The sequence below is a fragment of the Heterocephalus glaber genome, unplaced genomic scaffold (genome assembly GCF_053883595.1).
Source record: "Heterocephalus glaber isolate CG9 unplaced genomic scaffold, H.glaber_assembly_v1.0 deba00001745, whole genome shotgun sequence".
NCBI lineage: Eukaryota > Metazoa > Chordata > Mammalia > Rodentia > Bathyergidae > Heterocephalus > Heterocephalus glaber.
In genome coordinates, this window is record NW_028258451.1 from 476,495 (window position 1) to 494,179 (window position 17,685).

Genomic DNA, 17,685 nt, shown 5'->3' on the forward strand with positions numbered 1-17,685 from the left:
CACCAAAGTGCCTTCTGATGGCATTGAACTGTTTTTTGTTCTTACACGCAATAAATGAGATGTTCCACGTGCTCAACAGTATTTATGTTGGCATCCTAGGTTGTAGCCATTTCACCTAAGTGCAGAGTCATATCTCACTGTTTTGTTTTATCTTCCTTCCTTCTTCTCTTCCTCTCTCTCTCCCTCCCTCCTTTTTTTCTTTTCTTCTCTCTTTCTTTATTATCTTCTTTTTTCCTGATACTTGTATTGAACCCACAGCCTTCAAACTAGGTACAACCCAGTCCTTTTTTCAATTTTTGCTTTGAGGGAGGGTTTGCTAGTCACTGAGTTGCCCACTCTGGGCTCAAAATTGTGATTCTCCCACCTCAGCCTCCCAGAGAGCTGGTAATACCACCCCGTGCCACCACGCCCAGCTCATCTTACTGTTTCAATTCACTTTTTCCCAATCATTTATGATGTGGCACATCTTTTCATATAATTATTTGCAATCTGTATATCTTCTTTGTTGAGCAGTTTGTTAAGGTCTTTGTCTCATTATTAAAATGAGTTGTGTTTGTATTACTGAGTTTTATGATTTCTTTGTATGTATTGCATACCAGTCCTCAATCAGTTATCTTCTGAAAATAATTTTCTTCCACACATGTCTTCTTATATGTATGTATGTTTGCCTATAAAGTAAATTAAAAGACATGCAGTGGTGCACGCCTGTAACCCCAGCTACTCAGGTGGGTGAAGCAGGAAGATCGCAAGTTTTGGACCAGCCTGGGCAACCTAGCGAGACCTTGCATCAAAACAAAAAATAAGAAAGGGAGGGGATGTAGTGGAGTGTAAGATCTTGGGTTCAATCTCCTATACTGCCAAAAAACAATGCACCATATAACTTAGTTGATTTATTTGATATTATCCATTGCCAGGGCTATGAAGCCCTTTTTCCATCTCCAGAGCAATTTTCTTGGTTTGTGTCTATCTTAAAGGCTGATAACATTAGTTTAAAAACACCAACCTAATTAAGGAATTACTGTTTCATTTTGGTGTTGTAGAGGCATTGTAGCTATTGTTTTTTTAGTGTGATAGTGGTATTGTGTTTGTTTTGGTGTTATAGTGATACTGTGGTTATTTTTTTAATGACCCCCGTTAGAGATACAGACTGAAGTAATTTAGGACACAATACCTGAAATGTGCTTTAAAACATTGTATAGTAGAAGAAAGCAAAGATAAGTAAAATAAGATGGACAAATATAAATATATATATATATATATAGTGAATTATTATACTATTTTCTTTACTTTTGTGCTTACTTGTGATTTCTATTGAGAGTTTTTTTGATCTTAGGGGTGCTCTACAGCTGATCTACAACACCAAACTTTTAAATTTTTTTATATTAAGACAGTAGCTTTTTAAATTTCCCAAGCTGGCCTCAAATTTCCAATTCTCCTGTCAGCCTCCAAGGTGGCTGGAATTACAAGCATGCCTAGCCCTTAAGACTTTATTTGAGAAATTCTCCTATGCCCAGCAATTCCACACCTAACTAAATATTCTCAATTATATACACACATTCATGTTAAATTGGATTCATGTTCACAAATATTTATTGCAGAATCATTTATAGTAGCTCCAAAGCATGTATAATCCAGAAGTCCAGTGATCGTAGATTGAACAAGTGCTAGTATATTTCTATAGGAACTCATTGTTAATCAATAAATATTGAAATAATTATGATATATATCAATGCTAGGCATTCAGTTGAGAAAATAGAAGAATAACAGGTTAAAAAATGATTCTGTACATATAAAAAAATTTAAGACATCAACATTAAAATACACGTTCAGAGCAAGGTCGTGAGTTTGATCCCCAGTGCCAAAAATTAAATAAAAATAAAATACACACACAGAGACACATAACTATGCAGTAAAACAATCAAGGAAAAGATGAATTAATTACCACAGTAGTCAAGACGGTGATTACAGTGAAGAAGGAGGGAGCCAGAATCAGCACGCAGCGACTCTGGGAATGCAGGATCTGGCCCTTCCCTTGGGCAAGTCTTTTCTTTCACAAAGTGTGTTCATCTTCACGTTTTTTTCTTACTCATTTGTATGTGTGTAGGTTTCTTATTTTTCTGCCTTCTAAAAATTTAAAAGCCAAAGTGGGGTCCCTCTTCCTTTAGCTGTATACCTTGTGAATTTTGGCTACTTGAAGTAGGGCACTCCATTCATAAAGAGGCTGAAATTCTCTAAGTTTGGACCTAGCAGGGGAACCCAGTGGTCAAAGGCCCAGGAGTAAACTGTTCTGGCAGGAGGCTACTGGAATCATTCTGTGTCTGAAACGCCAAGGAGAACTGACGCATTCCAAATGGAGCGCCATCTGGTGGCTACTCAAACCCAAGGCAAGGGAGCTGAAGTCCGCTTCAGCTGTCTAATCTCCTTGGAGACAACCCTAGGAGAAGAGAGTATTCCCCTGCGAGCTCCACCAGAGGGAATTTCTAAGTACACATGAACAAGGAATTTTCCTTTCTAAATCCAAGAACTGCCTTTTATTTCAGCATGTGCATTCCAAAGACTAGATAGTCTCGAGCTCTGTCCTGTATCTGGTCCAGCCATTAATAGCTATATAGCGCTGCTTCTAGTTGAAAGGAAATCTGTGTAAATGATTCATAATCCCGCCATGCTTGGTGTAATTCTAGTACTCTGAGAGACTGAGGCAGGACGAATGCAAGTGGAAGCCTAGCTTTGTGGTTTGGATCTGGAAGGTCTACTACATCTCTCACGGGTCTCTCTGAGGTGGAGTCTGCAGGGTGGTTCGAGCACGCCAGCGGTGTGCTCGTTGGTGGACTCCCCCACTGGCGAGTCCAGAAGCTGAGAGTGCTGTTGGGAGGTGGTCAGAAGTGGTGGGACACTGGGGTTGTGACCTGGAAGGGTATATGACCACCCCTGGCTACTCAATCCCGCCCCCCCCATCTCTCTCTCTGCCCCTTGGCTACAGTGATCTGAGCAACTTTTTTTATATATATCTGCCAGACTCTGCCACCATGCTCTTCCCATAGTGGAGCTGGCTGGCCATTGATTAAAACATAAGCCAAAATAAACCTCTCCCCCTTCAATTTGTGGTATAGCTCTTTTGTCCCAGTGATGAGAAAGTGATAAAGATATTAGTACCAAGATTGGAATCTGAACCCATATGGGCACTAGTTGTATTAGTTGGGCTTCTCCAGATTCAATATAAAATATATGTATGATTATACAAGGGATTTATTTGACAGGCTTACAGGATCAAAAGCAGAAAAGTCCTAATAGTCATGTGCCAGATCAAGGAGGGAAGATTCCAATATGGCTGTCTGCATGCTGACAAAGGCTGAAATCCTGAATCCTCTCTGGTGTGAGTCTATGTTAAAGGTCTGAAGAGTATGTACTGGAAGGCTGAAGGAACTGGAGACGAATGGCCAATGGCAATGGTGAAGGTTGGAGCTTCTCTGAAAAAAAGGGAAATATGTTCTTCTTCTTCCTTATTTTTTCTCCAAACTACAAGCCTATTGGTTGATGCTACCCACATCCAGGGAGGGTCTTCCATCTCATTTTGCTGGCTTATGGGTCAATCATCCATAGACACATTCAGAATTTACTACTCTGTTAGGTGGCTCTTACTAATGTCAAGTTGACATATCACAATTAACAATCATACCCAGCCTGGAAAATTTAGCAAATTAGCAAAACTCTGTCGCCAAATAAAAAATGAAAAAACAAATGCTGGGGATTTAGCTAAGTTTGAAGGTTCTGTGTTCAATATCCAGTACTGACAAAGAAAAATTTATTCTTATTTCCTCTCCTGGCTCCACATTCCAGCTAGGAAACTGTTTTCCCATGGTGATCTATAGCAGATGCTGCTCCATCAGGATAAGTTTTTCAAATAGGAGTTAGGACACTATGGCATCAAGGAATCTGAGTCATAAAGTCATAAACCTGCAGAGCTCAGAAATCTGAACTTATACATAGAATTTGTTCAAATTCCCTGGCCACTCTTATGCACAATCAGGTTCTCTTACTAGCAATTGAATAGATACTCTCATAAATAAATAACAGAGTGTTATGGCTTGTATCTAGATGTCCTCCCAAAAGCCTCATGCAGTCATAGTTGGGGCTTTTTGGAGGTGGCTGGATCTAGAGTGTGTAATGTTGGGGTTAAGGATGTGATACTGGGTCTGATTCATAGTGCAATCCTATGATTAAGGATGCCCCAACCTGGATGTGACTGCTACCTGTCCTAAGGGTAGGTAGCCTGGGTAGAATATGAGGGACAGAAAACTGTGGTCCTTGCTTGTCCCTTCAGTACTTTGCTGCTTTGCTGCCTTTTGCCTGCCATTAACTGTTTCTCCTTTGTGATGCCCCTCTGCCATGCCACCCTGTTTTGGAGCCAGAAAACTATGAATTGAAAGCTCTAAAAACTGTGAGCTACAATAAACTTTTCCTTCTTTGCTTTGGGGTGTTGGGTATTTCATCTCAGCAATGAGAAAAGGAACTAAGACACAGAGTAAGAATTAAGGTTAGACCATGAGAATAAGAATTAATATCCGGGCTTGGAAACAGAGATGTTTTCCTAGTCCACAGCCCAGGACAAATGGTGTCTTCACAAAGGGCTGGTGATGCTTCCCTGGAAGAAGGGTGTGGGCAGAAGTCCAGTGAGCAAACAAACCTTAAGGAGAAGGCTGATGTCCCAAACATTGAGTGCAAAACTGTTGGGAGCTACCGGAGTCCTGAAGTGGGAGGTGTCTGCAATCTAAGATGTTGATATTTTGTTCTCCTGAAAAAAGAGGTTCTGCAGAACAATTAGCAGAATCAATAACTAATCAGAAAGAAGTCTCTCCTTGCCCTTCCAACCTCTCCACAAATAGTACACCAACAAGTAAACCAACAAACCTAAATCTGAAGCAGATTTGTGCAAGTATACAGAGAGGACATAAAAGATTCTGAGGTAGTGGAAGGACAACCTCTGAAAATAAAAGCCAAGTTTTCTCCCATCAGCTATGCCCTTTATTCTCACCTCCTCTGGTTCTTATACTAATTTCCTCTCTCGGGTTTTAAGTTCATTAGTCACCAAATGGTTACTCTTGGCCAGTGTGTTCTCCTCCAGTTAAAGTTGCAATCTAGGGTGAATTTTGAATGATATGGTCAAGAATTTAGCTAACTAATATGGGGGCTTTGCAAGACTCACACAGCAGTGATAAAATTCTTCACCCTTCCGACTGTGATCTGATATTGTATCGGTTGGTCTCTGTATTAGTTATCTATTGCTACATAGCAAATCACTCCCAAAACTTAGTGCTTTTAACAGGAATATAATTTTTTGTCTATTATGATTTGTGTGTGTGTGTGAGGAACTTGGGACTGGCTTCAGTGGGTGTTTCTGAGGTGGGGTCTTTCACGAGGTTATATCAGATATGGGCTCAGCCATCAGAATGCTTGACCAGGGCTGAAATAGTCACTTCCAAATGATGCTGTCAAGAGAAGGAATCATTAACAAAGGTCTATATAGGTTGTGCTATTCTCCACATGATACAGTGTCTTCCCAGTTTATCATTTCTTATCCCATTGCCAACACAGTCAAAAATCCCATAATCTCTGAAGCAATGGTTGAAAAGCCTGATGCAATGAATAAAGATTTTGGAATAATAGGACAGAGCATGCCAGAGAAGAAAAGATGCAAGGTATCCCCCACCAAGATTCAAGGGAGAAAACTATAATTTGCAATGAATACAAGCCAGTGTGACTGACATTTATTGAGTCCCTTCTGCCTGCAAGTCACAGTCCCACATCTTCACCTGCCTCTGACCTGCATAACCTTGATATTGACTAAGCATCATCAACACTGCATGACAGAAGAAGAAACTCAGGCTTTGAGAGTGGAAGGGAACTGTCATTCTTGAGGAGAAAAGATAAATTATGCTGGTGGATCCCATGTAACCACCAGGATTGGTCTTCATGTGGACTCTCACCTCTGCTCCAGAAGGCTACATATTCCTATGATGCTCATTTTCCCATGACTAATAATAATTTGGTCCTTCTGTTTTCTCCCCAAAGCTTGGGACCTCCTCTCTCTCCCACTCCCTCTCACAGATGATACCCTTGCCTCCTGCTGCAGCAGACCTGCTGTCCTGTCTGATCCAATGCCCATTAACCAGTTTCACTTGTATGACCAGAAAGCAAGTATCCTAGCCCAAGACCCACCCTGTACTCAGCCTCCAAATGTCACCCCTCCCTCTTTCTGCAAGATCTTTCTTCCTTTGCTCATCTCCTCTTTCTGAGCCACATTGTATTTTCACTGTATTCTGTGGGGGACCATTTTATTGATTATGCCAAAGCAGGTTGCAAGCAGTGCAGGCTGTGAAGAGTTAACTCCACAATTGGCTTGTTTTGAGAAGAGAGTCGGTCTGAAGCCTATGTGTTGAGGTCAAAGTGACTTGCACCCAAATTTCAATCCCATGACTAAAACTTTCTTAAGTAGAAGGACAAGGTTCTAATTATAACCCTATATTTTATCTATTCTGCTCCTAATTTGAAAATCCTTTGTCTTTTCCTTTACAAGCCTTGCTTGCATTAGTATTCATAGAAACTGCACGACTGCACATCCTCCCACGTTGTTCTCCTTTACCCCAATTTAATTACCAGTAAAAATCAGTGGCTTGAACTGACGATCAGGGCCTTTGCTGGTTGAGCAGCACTAGTTGTCCTGGTTCCCCATTTCTCTGTCTCTTTCGTCCTGTCTTTTAGTTTTTCTCTCAGCCTTGCACTGTGTAGCACTGAGTAGGAGATCAAAAACTACTGCAGAGGTCTCTGATAGTGCTCTATTTTTCCCATCAGCACTCAATATCCTGCAGGACAGGGGTTCCCAACATTCTTGGCAACAGGGAAATTTTTCCAGGGATGAGGTAGGGGAAATGGTTTCAGATTAGATTCTCTTAAGGAGCACTCAACCCAGATGTCTCACATGTACAGTTCACAGTACAGTTCACAGTAGGATGTGAGCTTTTATGAGAATCTGATGCCTTGCTGAACTGAGAGGAGGTAGAGCTCCTGCAGCAATGGAGCAATGGGAAGCACTGTTAAACCAGACGATGCTTCACCAGCTCATCTGACACTCATCTCCTGCCATGTACCCATTTTACAACAGGCCACAAACTTCTGGAGTTTGGAGACCCCTGCTCTAGAACTCCTTAATCTTAAAAAGAAATACTACTTTACAATTGTACTTTATTCCTTATCTTCCAACCAATTCCTTGGCTTTCAGTCAGAGCAAAACATTCTGAAAGACTGGAGTGAGTTTCCTGTATTCACTTCTTCCTCTTCATTTCCCTACCACTCACTCCACAGGGTTTATTGTACTCACAAATCCACTGAGTGCACCCCTGTGAAGCTCCACAGCCCCCGGGCATGTGTCTTTTATCTGAACATTCCACCAGCTGGGGCCTTGCGCTAGACAGTTCCAATGCCCAAACCCCTGCTTTGAGTGACTCTAACACTCTCAGCTGAAGATATACTGATGGGGCTGGGCAAGGATATAGGAACTAGAACCAACTGGGTAACAGGAAGCAGGAAACTCAGGTTCCATGTGACTCATATGACTTCAAGAATATACCAAGATGGCATGCATTTTAACAGTGTATGGAGAGTGTCCTTGGCTCTTTCAGAAACCAGAGCCTTTATGGTTTTCTCACCCTCAATCCTTTGTGGGACACACAGGAAGACCCCTCACCGATCAAATGTCAAGGAATTGGGTGTCCTGGCCTCTCTCCTCCAAGTAATGAAGATGAAAAGAGGGGAAATACTGATGTGAGAAGGATCAGTGGTCAACAAGTAGAGGCAGAGAAGAAAAGAAAGGGACAGGAACCAGGAAGAGAGAGGAAAAGGAGACAGAGAAGTTCAGACGACTGGACAAGACCAAGCATTCCCCACACAGCCGCCACTGTGAAGAGTAATCCCACAGTCACCGCTTTGGGCAAGCTGTTTTACAGTATTCTAGTCCAGGAATGTTTCAGTCTTTATGAAATTTTCAGTATCATACAGAGTTCAAGGGTATTGTGGAGAAATATAAGAAGACAGATTCAGAGACAGAGGTAAAGATAATCAACCTAAAACTCATTCCCAATGTCTTGTCCCAATGAGGTTGTTTTTAATAAGTAGTTGAGAATTACACTTGAAAATGCTTGAAAGCCAGAATATGTGTGGCTTAGTTTATGAGAATTTTGGAGGTGGGTAATACTAGGTTAAGTTCTATGGGAATAATTAAATGAAGGACTCATGCTTACACTTCATCATCTTCAGTTTCTTCTTGAAATCTTGTGGCTGTAAGGCAGTTGCCATAGCTTCTGACACCCCACAACAGCGTCCCAAGGCAGGTGAACAAGACGACACAGGGAAGGACTCACAATTTTTAATCAGAAGTGAGATATGTCCAGATTTATATTTCATAACATTTTCTTAGTGGCCATTCATAACAGATGCATTTTAGAAGGTTCTCAAGGGGTGAAGGGCAATGAGAGTGAATATGTCCAAGAGTCATGAAGAAGGCAAAGTCCTATGGGAGAATGAAAGTGAAGAGAATGGCAGAGGATGTTACTAGGCATGGAGGAGAAGGGCCCAAAAGCCAGGAGAAAGCAGGAGACCAGTGATTTCACAGAGTACTGTTGAAAGAATTTTGAAATGTCTTGATATCAGACTGTTCTTCCTGGGCATGTGAGATGCCCCTGCCTGTCTCCCATAATATCCTCCCTTTACTAAAGCATATACAAGCTTTGTGCTTGTAGCTACAGGCTATGATTAATACATCCTAATGGGCAAAAATGCACCAAGCAAGGATGTGTGACAGGCATTTAGAAAATAAGGAAGTCTCAAAGTGGACTACTACTCTTGCATGGCCTGATTGCCTAATCCAGACAACGCCTAAAGTAAGTGGTACAAGGGCTGAGCTAGGTGGGGAGAATCCCTGCCAGTCCCGCACAAACCCTAGACCAGTTTGCAGCTGAACTTTCTACAATGCCCTCTGAGGACAGTGAAGTCTCTTAGTTTTGCCTAAAATGGTGAAGGCTGGGCTGGAATCCACGTTTGCTGGTCACAGTTACTGGATAAGCCATATGAGTAGAGATTATTTTCTATAAAGGGCTAGGTAATGGACACCTCCCACTTGGCAGGATAGGGTTTGCAGTACACTTCTCGGCTCTGCTCTGCAGCACATGCACAGCCACAACAATGTACACATGATCAGTGTGGCCAGTGCCAACAGAACTTGACTTAAGGACGTTGCTGTTGGGTTTCATATCATTTTGCTAGTTACAAAATACTTTTTTTTATTTCCTGAGGCAGTAAAAACGTAAATCATTTTTTGCCTGTTTTGTACACTCCATACAAAAATAGATGGTCAGATGGGTTTGGTCCTTGATTTTAACTGTTATTTTTCAGTCACTTCACCAGTGAAATAAGAGAAATAATATTTACAGAGACTCTCTCTCTCTCTCTCTCTCTCGTATGAGCATATAACTGTTGCAAAGCAGTTAGCATGAATATCTGTGCATAAATATCGTCTCTATCGTAGTAATTAGAAAAAACTCTTTATTATTTTACATTCTTCCTGCATGGTTCTCTCCATGCTTCATGTTTCAACCACATTTCAGCCAACAAACCACAAATTCCTGTCTCCAGTTGAGACCAGATACATCATTTTGGTTTGACTTCAGGCCCACCCCGAGCATTTTCCTTCATCACTATCTCCCATAATTCTATGTTGTAGCAGAAATTGTGCCACCCAATACCCAACCCCTTAAAATGTGGCACACAGAGTTCCTACCAAGAGGAAACTAAATTGAAGTGAGGGTGTTGGGGTGGGCCCTAACCCAGTGTCACTGGTGTACTCGATGGAAGGGGGAATTATCATGCAGCCTGCTCAGAACAAAGACCATGTGTCCATTGTCCAGGGAAAGAATCCTCAGGAGAACCAATCCTGCTTACCCTTGATCTCAGAAGTCCAACTCCCAGAACTATGACAAAATCAATTCTATTATTTAAGCCACTCCATCTGTGGTGCATGTTATGGCAGTGCTAGCAAACTGATCTCTGCTTCTCCTCATAGGCTCCCATGTCAACCGTGACCCCAGACCTACACAGCTACTGTGATGCAAATTTTGAAAGACATTGCCACAAAATGCTTTACTTTTTCTCCCACTGAGCGGTAGAGTCTGTGCCCTCTTGTTGGGGGTGGGACAGAATTGAGTTATACGACACCCAGGTAGTGTTTGTAGAGGACTGGAAAATTGCTTGGTGTGGAAAAACCCGCTACACTCAGTGTCAGAAGTATTAAGAAGAGAAGTGAGTTTTTGTTTAAGCGTTGTCTGACTTTTACTGATTGCCCCTAATTATTTTCCCTCAGTAATTATTTCTTCTATTTTCCTAACTTTCTGAAGAAGTCAGAGCTGGTTACCTCTTTCCTGGACCCTGATATTTTCAGGATGGACCCCGAATCCCACAGAAGGTTGGAACCCAGAGAACATCCACCCATGCACATTTCTAAGAATCTGGTCAAGATATGTCTGTAAAGAACATGAAGTTGTAAGGAAACTCCAGTTTCTGTCACTCAATTGGTTCTGGCTTCGTTGTCCCTCCCTCTTGTTCAATAAAGTCTCGGCAGAAGCCCGGAGAAGTATCTGAGTCATTCTACAGGAAGCCAGGAGCCTGCCACAGGAAAAGGACTGCTGTTGCTGGTAAGTTGCAGTCTCAAAATTTTAAAATTATTCTTAAATACTTATTATATAATGGACACTTCCTCCACTCTTACATGGAACTGTCCAATATCCAATTAACCAGTCTGAAATGGCTACTAAAGTGTTGACCCAGAAAGTACTGAGTGCAAAAACGTACTTTGTATATTCAAAGACCAAGTACGAAAAACAGGATGTAAGTGACCTCATTAATAATTTTACTTACTTTTATTTATTTATATAAATATATAAATACAAACAAATATATAAATAAATATATAAATAAATAATTTACATATAAAGTTATATATGTATTCTTATTTATTTATTTATTTTTGGAGACAGTAACTCACTCAGTTGCCAGAATGTCTTTGAACTCCCCGTCTTCCCACCTCAGCCTCCTTGTAGCTGAGATTACAGACATGTGCCACCACATCGAGCTTAATAAATTGTTTTGGTAACAGGTTCAAAGATATATTTTTGATATATTGGGTTAAATAAAATAAATCACTGAAAGTCCTTTTCTCAGACTTTCAAACTTCTCTTTCAACATGGCTACTAGAAAATTACAAGTCACCTGTGTGCCTTGTATTTGGGGCTCACATTACATTTCTATTGGACAGTGTGGCTCTAGGGACAGAGCACTGAAGAAACTTCATAGTCTTATAGAGCTTATGAACTAGTTAGAAGGTGCTGGAGGGTGGAAAATGAATAAATTACATTAAACAAAAACGATACTTGATGAGACAGGCAGTGTCTGGGAAGTGGCTCTGTATCCTCAGTCAGACCAGACATCTGAGGATGTAACAGTGAAGACAAGGTAGGAATATTCAGAAAGCACTGGAAGCGATAAGTCCAAGGGGTAGAACACAGTGAGCAGAAGGAAACAGAGAGAACAGAGTCCCTGAGATGGCAATGAGTTGTATGTATGAGGATGTGAAAGAGCTCGGTGTGAACTGGACACAGTGTCAAAGACCTGAGTGGAGGAAAGCAGTGTGAGGACAGACGGCAGCTAGAGGTGCTGGACAGCATGAGCAGAATACTGTTATAGTCTCTCTCTCTCTCTCTCTCTCCCTCGACTGAAGTCAGGGTCACTCTACAACAGCTATGCCCTACACTTGAATTTTAAGCTTTATCTATCTTGCTTGCTAATTTGCTCAGTCTGCCCTCAAGATTCCCACGCTCATCTCTCCATCTCCTGAGCAGCTAATAGTACAGATGCTTGGCACCATGCCAGGCTTTAATGGCATGATTATATTTATTTTTTCAAAACATTATTTGGTTTCTTTATAGAGGACGCGTTTTAGTGAAGGTGGCACCTTGTTTGTGAGAATCAACTTATTTGTGAGGTTAGTGAAAATACGGAGGGCAATGGACAGGGTAGTAGATTGGAGAGAATGCTGGCTGCATGCTCAGTGTGTTCAGGATCTACAGGTATAAACCTGGGTTGCAGGGTAAAAGAAAACACATCAAAGGGAGTTTCTGCCTTTGGACCTTTCACAACTAAGTATTCAAATTCAGAATTGAGAGAATATTGGGAGAGTGCCTTGTACGGCTGAATGGGACTTATAAAAGTTTGGTTTGGGCAATGTTAATTCTGTGGTGTGGCTTGGATTCCCAGGGGCAATGTCAAGATGTCATTTGATTATACCAGGAGAGAGCTCAGAGGAAAAGTCCAAGTTGATCATTTGGATTAGAAGTCTTCAGTCTGATGTTTGAACACATGAGATTGGATTGTGTCACTATGCAGACAATGGAGGAGGAGGAGTTGTGCGGACAGGCAAAATCCCAGCATTCAGACTCAAGATTAGAGGAGAAAAAGTGGTAAATTGGACTGAAAAGAGGTTCACCAATTGAGCTATACAGAAAAAAAAAGACTGGGTCGTGTGTGCATTTTATCATCTCAAAACAAAGAAAAACAAGTCTCAGGAAGGAAGAACTCTGATGGACCCTGTGTCACTGGGCATCAGGATAAGAACGGAGAAGGGACGCTGGACTCGGCGATATGGAGTCACGGAGCCTCCTCCAGGGGCCACATCTGGAGTGTGGAGGACCCAGGTCACCTGGAGTGAGACCAGGAGAAGGCGTCAGGTGAAGAAGTGGGGAGGACAGTTGAGTTTCCCTCTTCTAAAGTCGGACTGAGATTCTTTTCATGGAAAGACGCTTCCCCATAGAAACGGGTGGAGTTAGACAGGAACAGGGGTGAAGGATCGTATCATTTTAAAGGGAGTAGTGTTATAATTTTATGAGACAGATGCTCTAGTAGAAATTAAATCTGGGGATTTTTTGGCAGAAAGTAGAGGAAGAATGCAAGAGGCATTGTTGGGAAGGTGAGCGAGAAGGATCTAGAGCAAATGAGGAAAATGAGTCTTCCAAAAGAATAAGAAACTAATCACAGCAATGAGCACAGGTCGAGAGGGAGAGAAGGCTAAAGAATTCCCGTCCAATTTTACCATCTTCTCTCTGAAATATCAGTCAAGTGCATATCCTGAGTCTGAGAGCAGTGGAGGAAGTTAGAGGGCTTGGGCAAAAGTACTGAAAGTCATTTTGGATATGTTAAAAAATAGAATGGACCTTGCAAGCGGAAGGATCCGAGTTCGATCCCCCGTACCCAAAAAAAAAAAAAAAAAAATAGAATGGATTCACAAGGAGTGCTGAGCTTCCTTTTGGAATCCATGGTTATAAAATTAAAATCTATGATCACTTCAGTGATTGTCACATTTAGCAGGTCGCTTTTGCTCCCTGAACTGAGGTTTCCTGTTGGATCAGAGGATGTTGTAACCAGAGGTGACTGGCACATACTGGGGTCTCACCACACAGAAGCCACTGTGGCCAGCACAGGTTACTTCTCTGGTTCACAGCTCTGTCCCCTACTTAGACCTGTAATTTTGCAACTTGGTCACGTTGGCCTAGCTCTGTCAGTGTCCTTCCTTGTTGTATTGACATTTTAAAATCAACGAGTTAGCGATTATTGAGTACATTTTCTTCTAAGGGACTTGTGGGATGTTTATAGGGTAGGAAAAGAGTCTGAGTCTGTTGAGGAATGTGGGATTGGAGAGGTTGAAGAGCACAATTCTGGAGGAATCAGTCCAACTGAGGTCAAATTTAGACTATGATGTTTTCTAACAGGTTGATTTAAATAATTAATGCAACCATTGAAAGTCGTCACTTCCTCATCTATGCAATGGGTATATTAATTATAAGTAAATTATTCAATATTAACAGTATTTCTGGTGTATTCAGTGCTGTGCACATATCAACACATGCAATTTGCAAGAATCACTGAGATAGATGAGCTGTGAAGGGTAAATAAAGGAAGTTGTTTGAGCATGGCCACTGTTCACACATAGCAGATATTACTGTTCTTAACTGACCTTGAACTTCCACAGCTCACAGCCCAGCATGAGCCTCTGGACACAGCACAGATCCTGGCGAGGCCAGTGATTTCCTTTTTGTTAAAGACTCACACCTCACATGTCTGTTCTCCTATCATCACCTCCTACATATCAGTCTTTACTACAACACCACTCCCATCTGCAGAAGAGGACACCAAAGCTCAGAGATGAGCTTGTCCAAGAACTCACATTGGGGAGGGGTCAGAGATGAGAATAGAACACAGATTTATCCCACTTCAGATGTAATGTTACAAACAACAGTGCCTTTTAACAGGGGTGATATTGTCTCACAAGGGACACTTTTCGGTTGTCATTACTGGTTGAAGGCCATAGATGCTACTACACATCCTAGGATACACAGCAGAGTCCCCATATCAAAGAAGTTGCCAGGCTCCAAGATTAGCCATGCCAAGTTTGAGAAACCCTGCACTACACTACACAATGACCCAGGGAAGACCCAAGTGAAAATGAAGGGAAAGTCAAGAAAAGAAGGGGGTAAGAAGGGAAGGAAGAGGAAAGTTGTCATACTGGAATACAATCTTTCCTGGCCAATTCTGGGGAAACCCTTTTCGAAGGAACACTTCAGAGAAAACAACAAATAGCTCTGAAATAGATTAATCTGCCTTTCAAATCTTGCTGCCTCCACTGACTGGCTGGACATGATGTTGAAAAAGCAAACAAAACGCTTGGGTTATAGTTTCTGCCTGGTAAAAGAGAGATGGTGATGGCTTCTCCACAACATTATTATGGTGATTAAATGTGAAGAGTCTACAGTAATTGCCATTTACAGGCCAAGCTGGACTGCAATCCTTCTGCTAATATGTACTATTTAAGTGACCTTCACAAGGTTTCACAATTATTCTGAAAATCAATTTATTCTTATGGAAATCAGAAATGGTGAACACTATGGACCAATTATATAGATGAAACTAGAGCTCCCTTGACAGCAATCATCAGAGTGCTGGTCTCTAATGAGAACCCCACAGATATTAAACTTACTACTCTGCTACTTGTTATCACAATGGATACAAAGCCATACAGATTCTTTGCATCTCTAACAGGATATCAGCTAGGGAAATAAAATGCATTGTTTTGAACATAACAACGGGGAATCTTTTGCCAGTTTCTCTTGCACTAAATCCGGAGGTTGCAACATGTTGCAACCTGAGTAACCGTTTCAGATACTCTTAACTGTCAACTTTAGGCAAATCCTTAAACTAAAATCTTGCCCACATAATAGTTCCACAATTCTCACAGTGGTCAGGGATGGGAGGCAGGTGATTACATGAACCTGGGGCTGAAAGTACACGCAGACCTTGAAGGAAATTTTGCATGGAGTCATGGGTGGAATTAGATTTGAACTTGCTGAGTCTGAGTCTCAGGCTGTCCTTACTATGTGAACCTTTCCCATGAGAACAGCTAAGAGACTTTCAGTTTTACCGTATTACTGGGCACAAGATTTGATAAAATGGGTCCCCTGCTTGGAGTGGGAGCTACAGTAGAAGGTGATATAGGGCCTTCATAGGGATGCTCTAAGATAAATCTACACCTGACAAATAACCTTTGCTGCAATGTTTCAGGTGTGAGCAGGATGGCATCGAACTTCTCCATCCCTTTCAATGGATCTGAAGAAATGCCTTATGAATCAACTGGCTATGCTGTTCTGCAGATACTCCCATTGGTGGTACTCTCGGTCACCTTTGTCCTGGGTGTGCTGGGCAATGGCTTGGTGATCTGGGTGGCTGGATTCCGGATGGCGCACACAGTCACCACCATCTGTTACCTGAACCTGGCCTTAGCTGACTTCTCCTTCACTGCCACCCTACCTTTCCTCATTGTCTCCATGGCCATGGGAGAAAAATGGCCTTTTGGCTGGTTCCTCTGCAAGTTGATTCACATAGTTGTGGACATAAACCTGTTTGGAAGTGTCTTCCTGATTGCTCTGATCGCTCTGGATCGCTGTATTTGTGTGTTGCATCCAGTGTGGGCTCAGAACCACCGCACTGTGAGTCTGGCCAAGAAGGTCATCATCGGACCCTGGATTCTTGCCCTAGTCCTTACCTTGCCAGTTTTCATCTTCTTGACCACAGGAAGCAACGTGAAAGGGAACACATACTGTGGCTTCTCTTTTGTATCCTGGGGAGACACTGTTGAAAAGAGGCTGAAGGTGGCCATCGCCATGTTGACAGCTAGAGGGATCATCCGGTTCATTATTGGCTTCAGCATGCCCATGTCCATGGTCGCCATCTGCTATGGGCTCATCGCTGCCAAGATTCGCAGAAAAGGCATGATGAATTCCAGCCGTCCCTTTCGGGTCCTCACTGCTGTTGTGGCTTCCTTCTTCATCTGTTGGTGCCCCTTTCAATTGATTGCCCTTCTAAGAACAGTGTGGCTCAAAGAGATGTTGTTAAAGGGCAAGCACAAAGTCTTGGCCATCCTGCTCAACCCAGCAAGGTCCCTGGCCTTCTTCAACAGCTGTCTCAACCCAATGCTCTATGTCTTTGTGGGGCAGGACTTCCGAGAGAGACTGATCCACTCCCTGCCCGCCAGTCTGGAGAGGGCCCTGAGTGAGGACTCAGCCCCGACCAGTGACACAGCCACCAATTCTGCTGCACCTCCTGCAGAGGAGGAGCTAAAAGCAATGTGAGGAGCTCAGGTTCATTTCTAGTCCTGTGCTTATCTCACTTCCAGCTTTATCTCCCCTTGAGACTCACCCTTGAGCATTTGCTCTGGAAAAATACTTCATTGTCCCCTGATTTGTAGGAAAGAAATAGAAAACAAGATGCTATTGGTGTTATTTCTTTTTCTGTTTGTTAACCTCAGACTGAGTCAAGTGCTGGTAGGGTAGGAGTATAAGAGAAAAATGAATGGTGTGTCACTCAATTATCTTAGAATGACCGTGATTATGTTTATGTAAAAATGACAGTTATTTTAATTTTCTTATTTTTTTTGTTTTACATCAAACTTATAGTAGTCTCCTAAAAATATTTGACAACTCTGATTCCATGCCCTTTCTTAAATGTTTAGAAAAATTCACCAGTGTAACCAACAGATTCCCAGTTTTGTTTTGTTTTTTTGGAGAAGGCTTTTAATAACAGGTTCAATGTCTTTAATAGTTACTTTTCTGGGTTTTTTCCTGTCAGTTTTGGTAAATTGTAATTATTATGAAGTTTAATCACTTTATTTAAAATCATGAGCAACTCTCTAAGATTTTGAACTCTCTAAGATTTTGTTTGGTATCATTGACTGGTGGATCCTCATTCTCCGTGTGTGAAATAGTGACTCTGCTATATACTGAGTGAAGTTATCAATAAATATTTACTGAATTAAGGAATCAATAAATAATTTTATCATTGATCAAGTGAGTCTTTAATTTGTAATTAAATTGATCATGATCAAGGCCATGCTTACTGTGCATACAGTATTTATAAATTCCCCTGTGGCTTAACTTTTCATGAATATCTCTGGTTTTGAGTTTCTGCTTTAAGTAAAAGACTCTGAATCATGCTTGTCTGATGGCTGTTTTTGGATAAATCTAACCATCTCAAAATTCT

At 41.7% G+C, this 17,685-nt stretch overlaps 1 protein-coding gene across 1 annotated transcript; it reads left to right on the forward strand.

Annotated features, from left to right (window-relative positions):
* The first annotated feature begins 10,306 nt into the window (after positions 1-10,306).
* On the forward strand, positions 10,307-17,228 carry LOC106007553 (N-formyl peptide receptor 2-like). Its single transcript, XM_004866748.3, has 2 exons — positions 10,307-10,739; positions 15,712-17,228. The coding sequence occupies exon 2, from the start codon at positions 15,723-15,725 to the stop codon at positions 16,776-16,778; it is 1,056 nt and encodes a 351-aa protein (XP_004866805.2). The 5' UTR covers positions 10,307-10,739; positions 15,712-15,722; the 3' UTR covers positions 16,779-17,228.
* The last annotated feature ends 457 nt before the right edge of the window (positions 17,229-17,685 follow it).

What these genes read in the sequence shown, in the direction of transcription:
- LOC106007553 (XM_004866748.3), top strand. Translation starts at nt 15,723, where the DNA reads ATGGCATCGAACTTCTCCATCCCTTTCAATGGATCTGAAGAAATGCCT.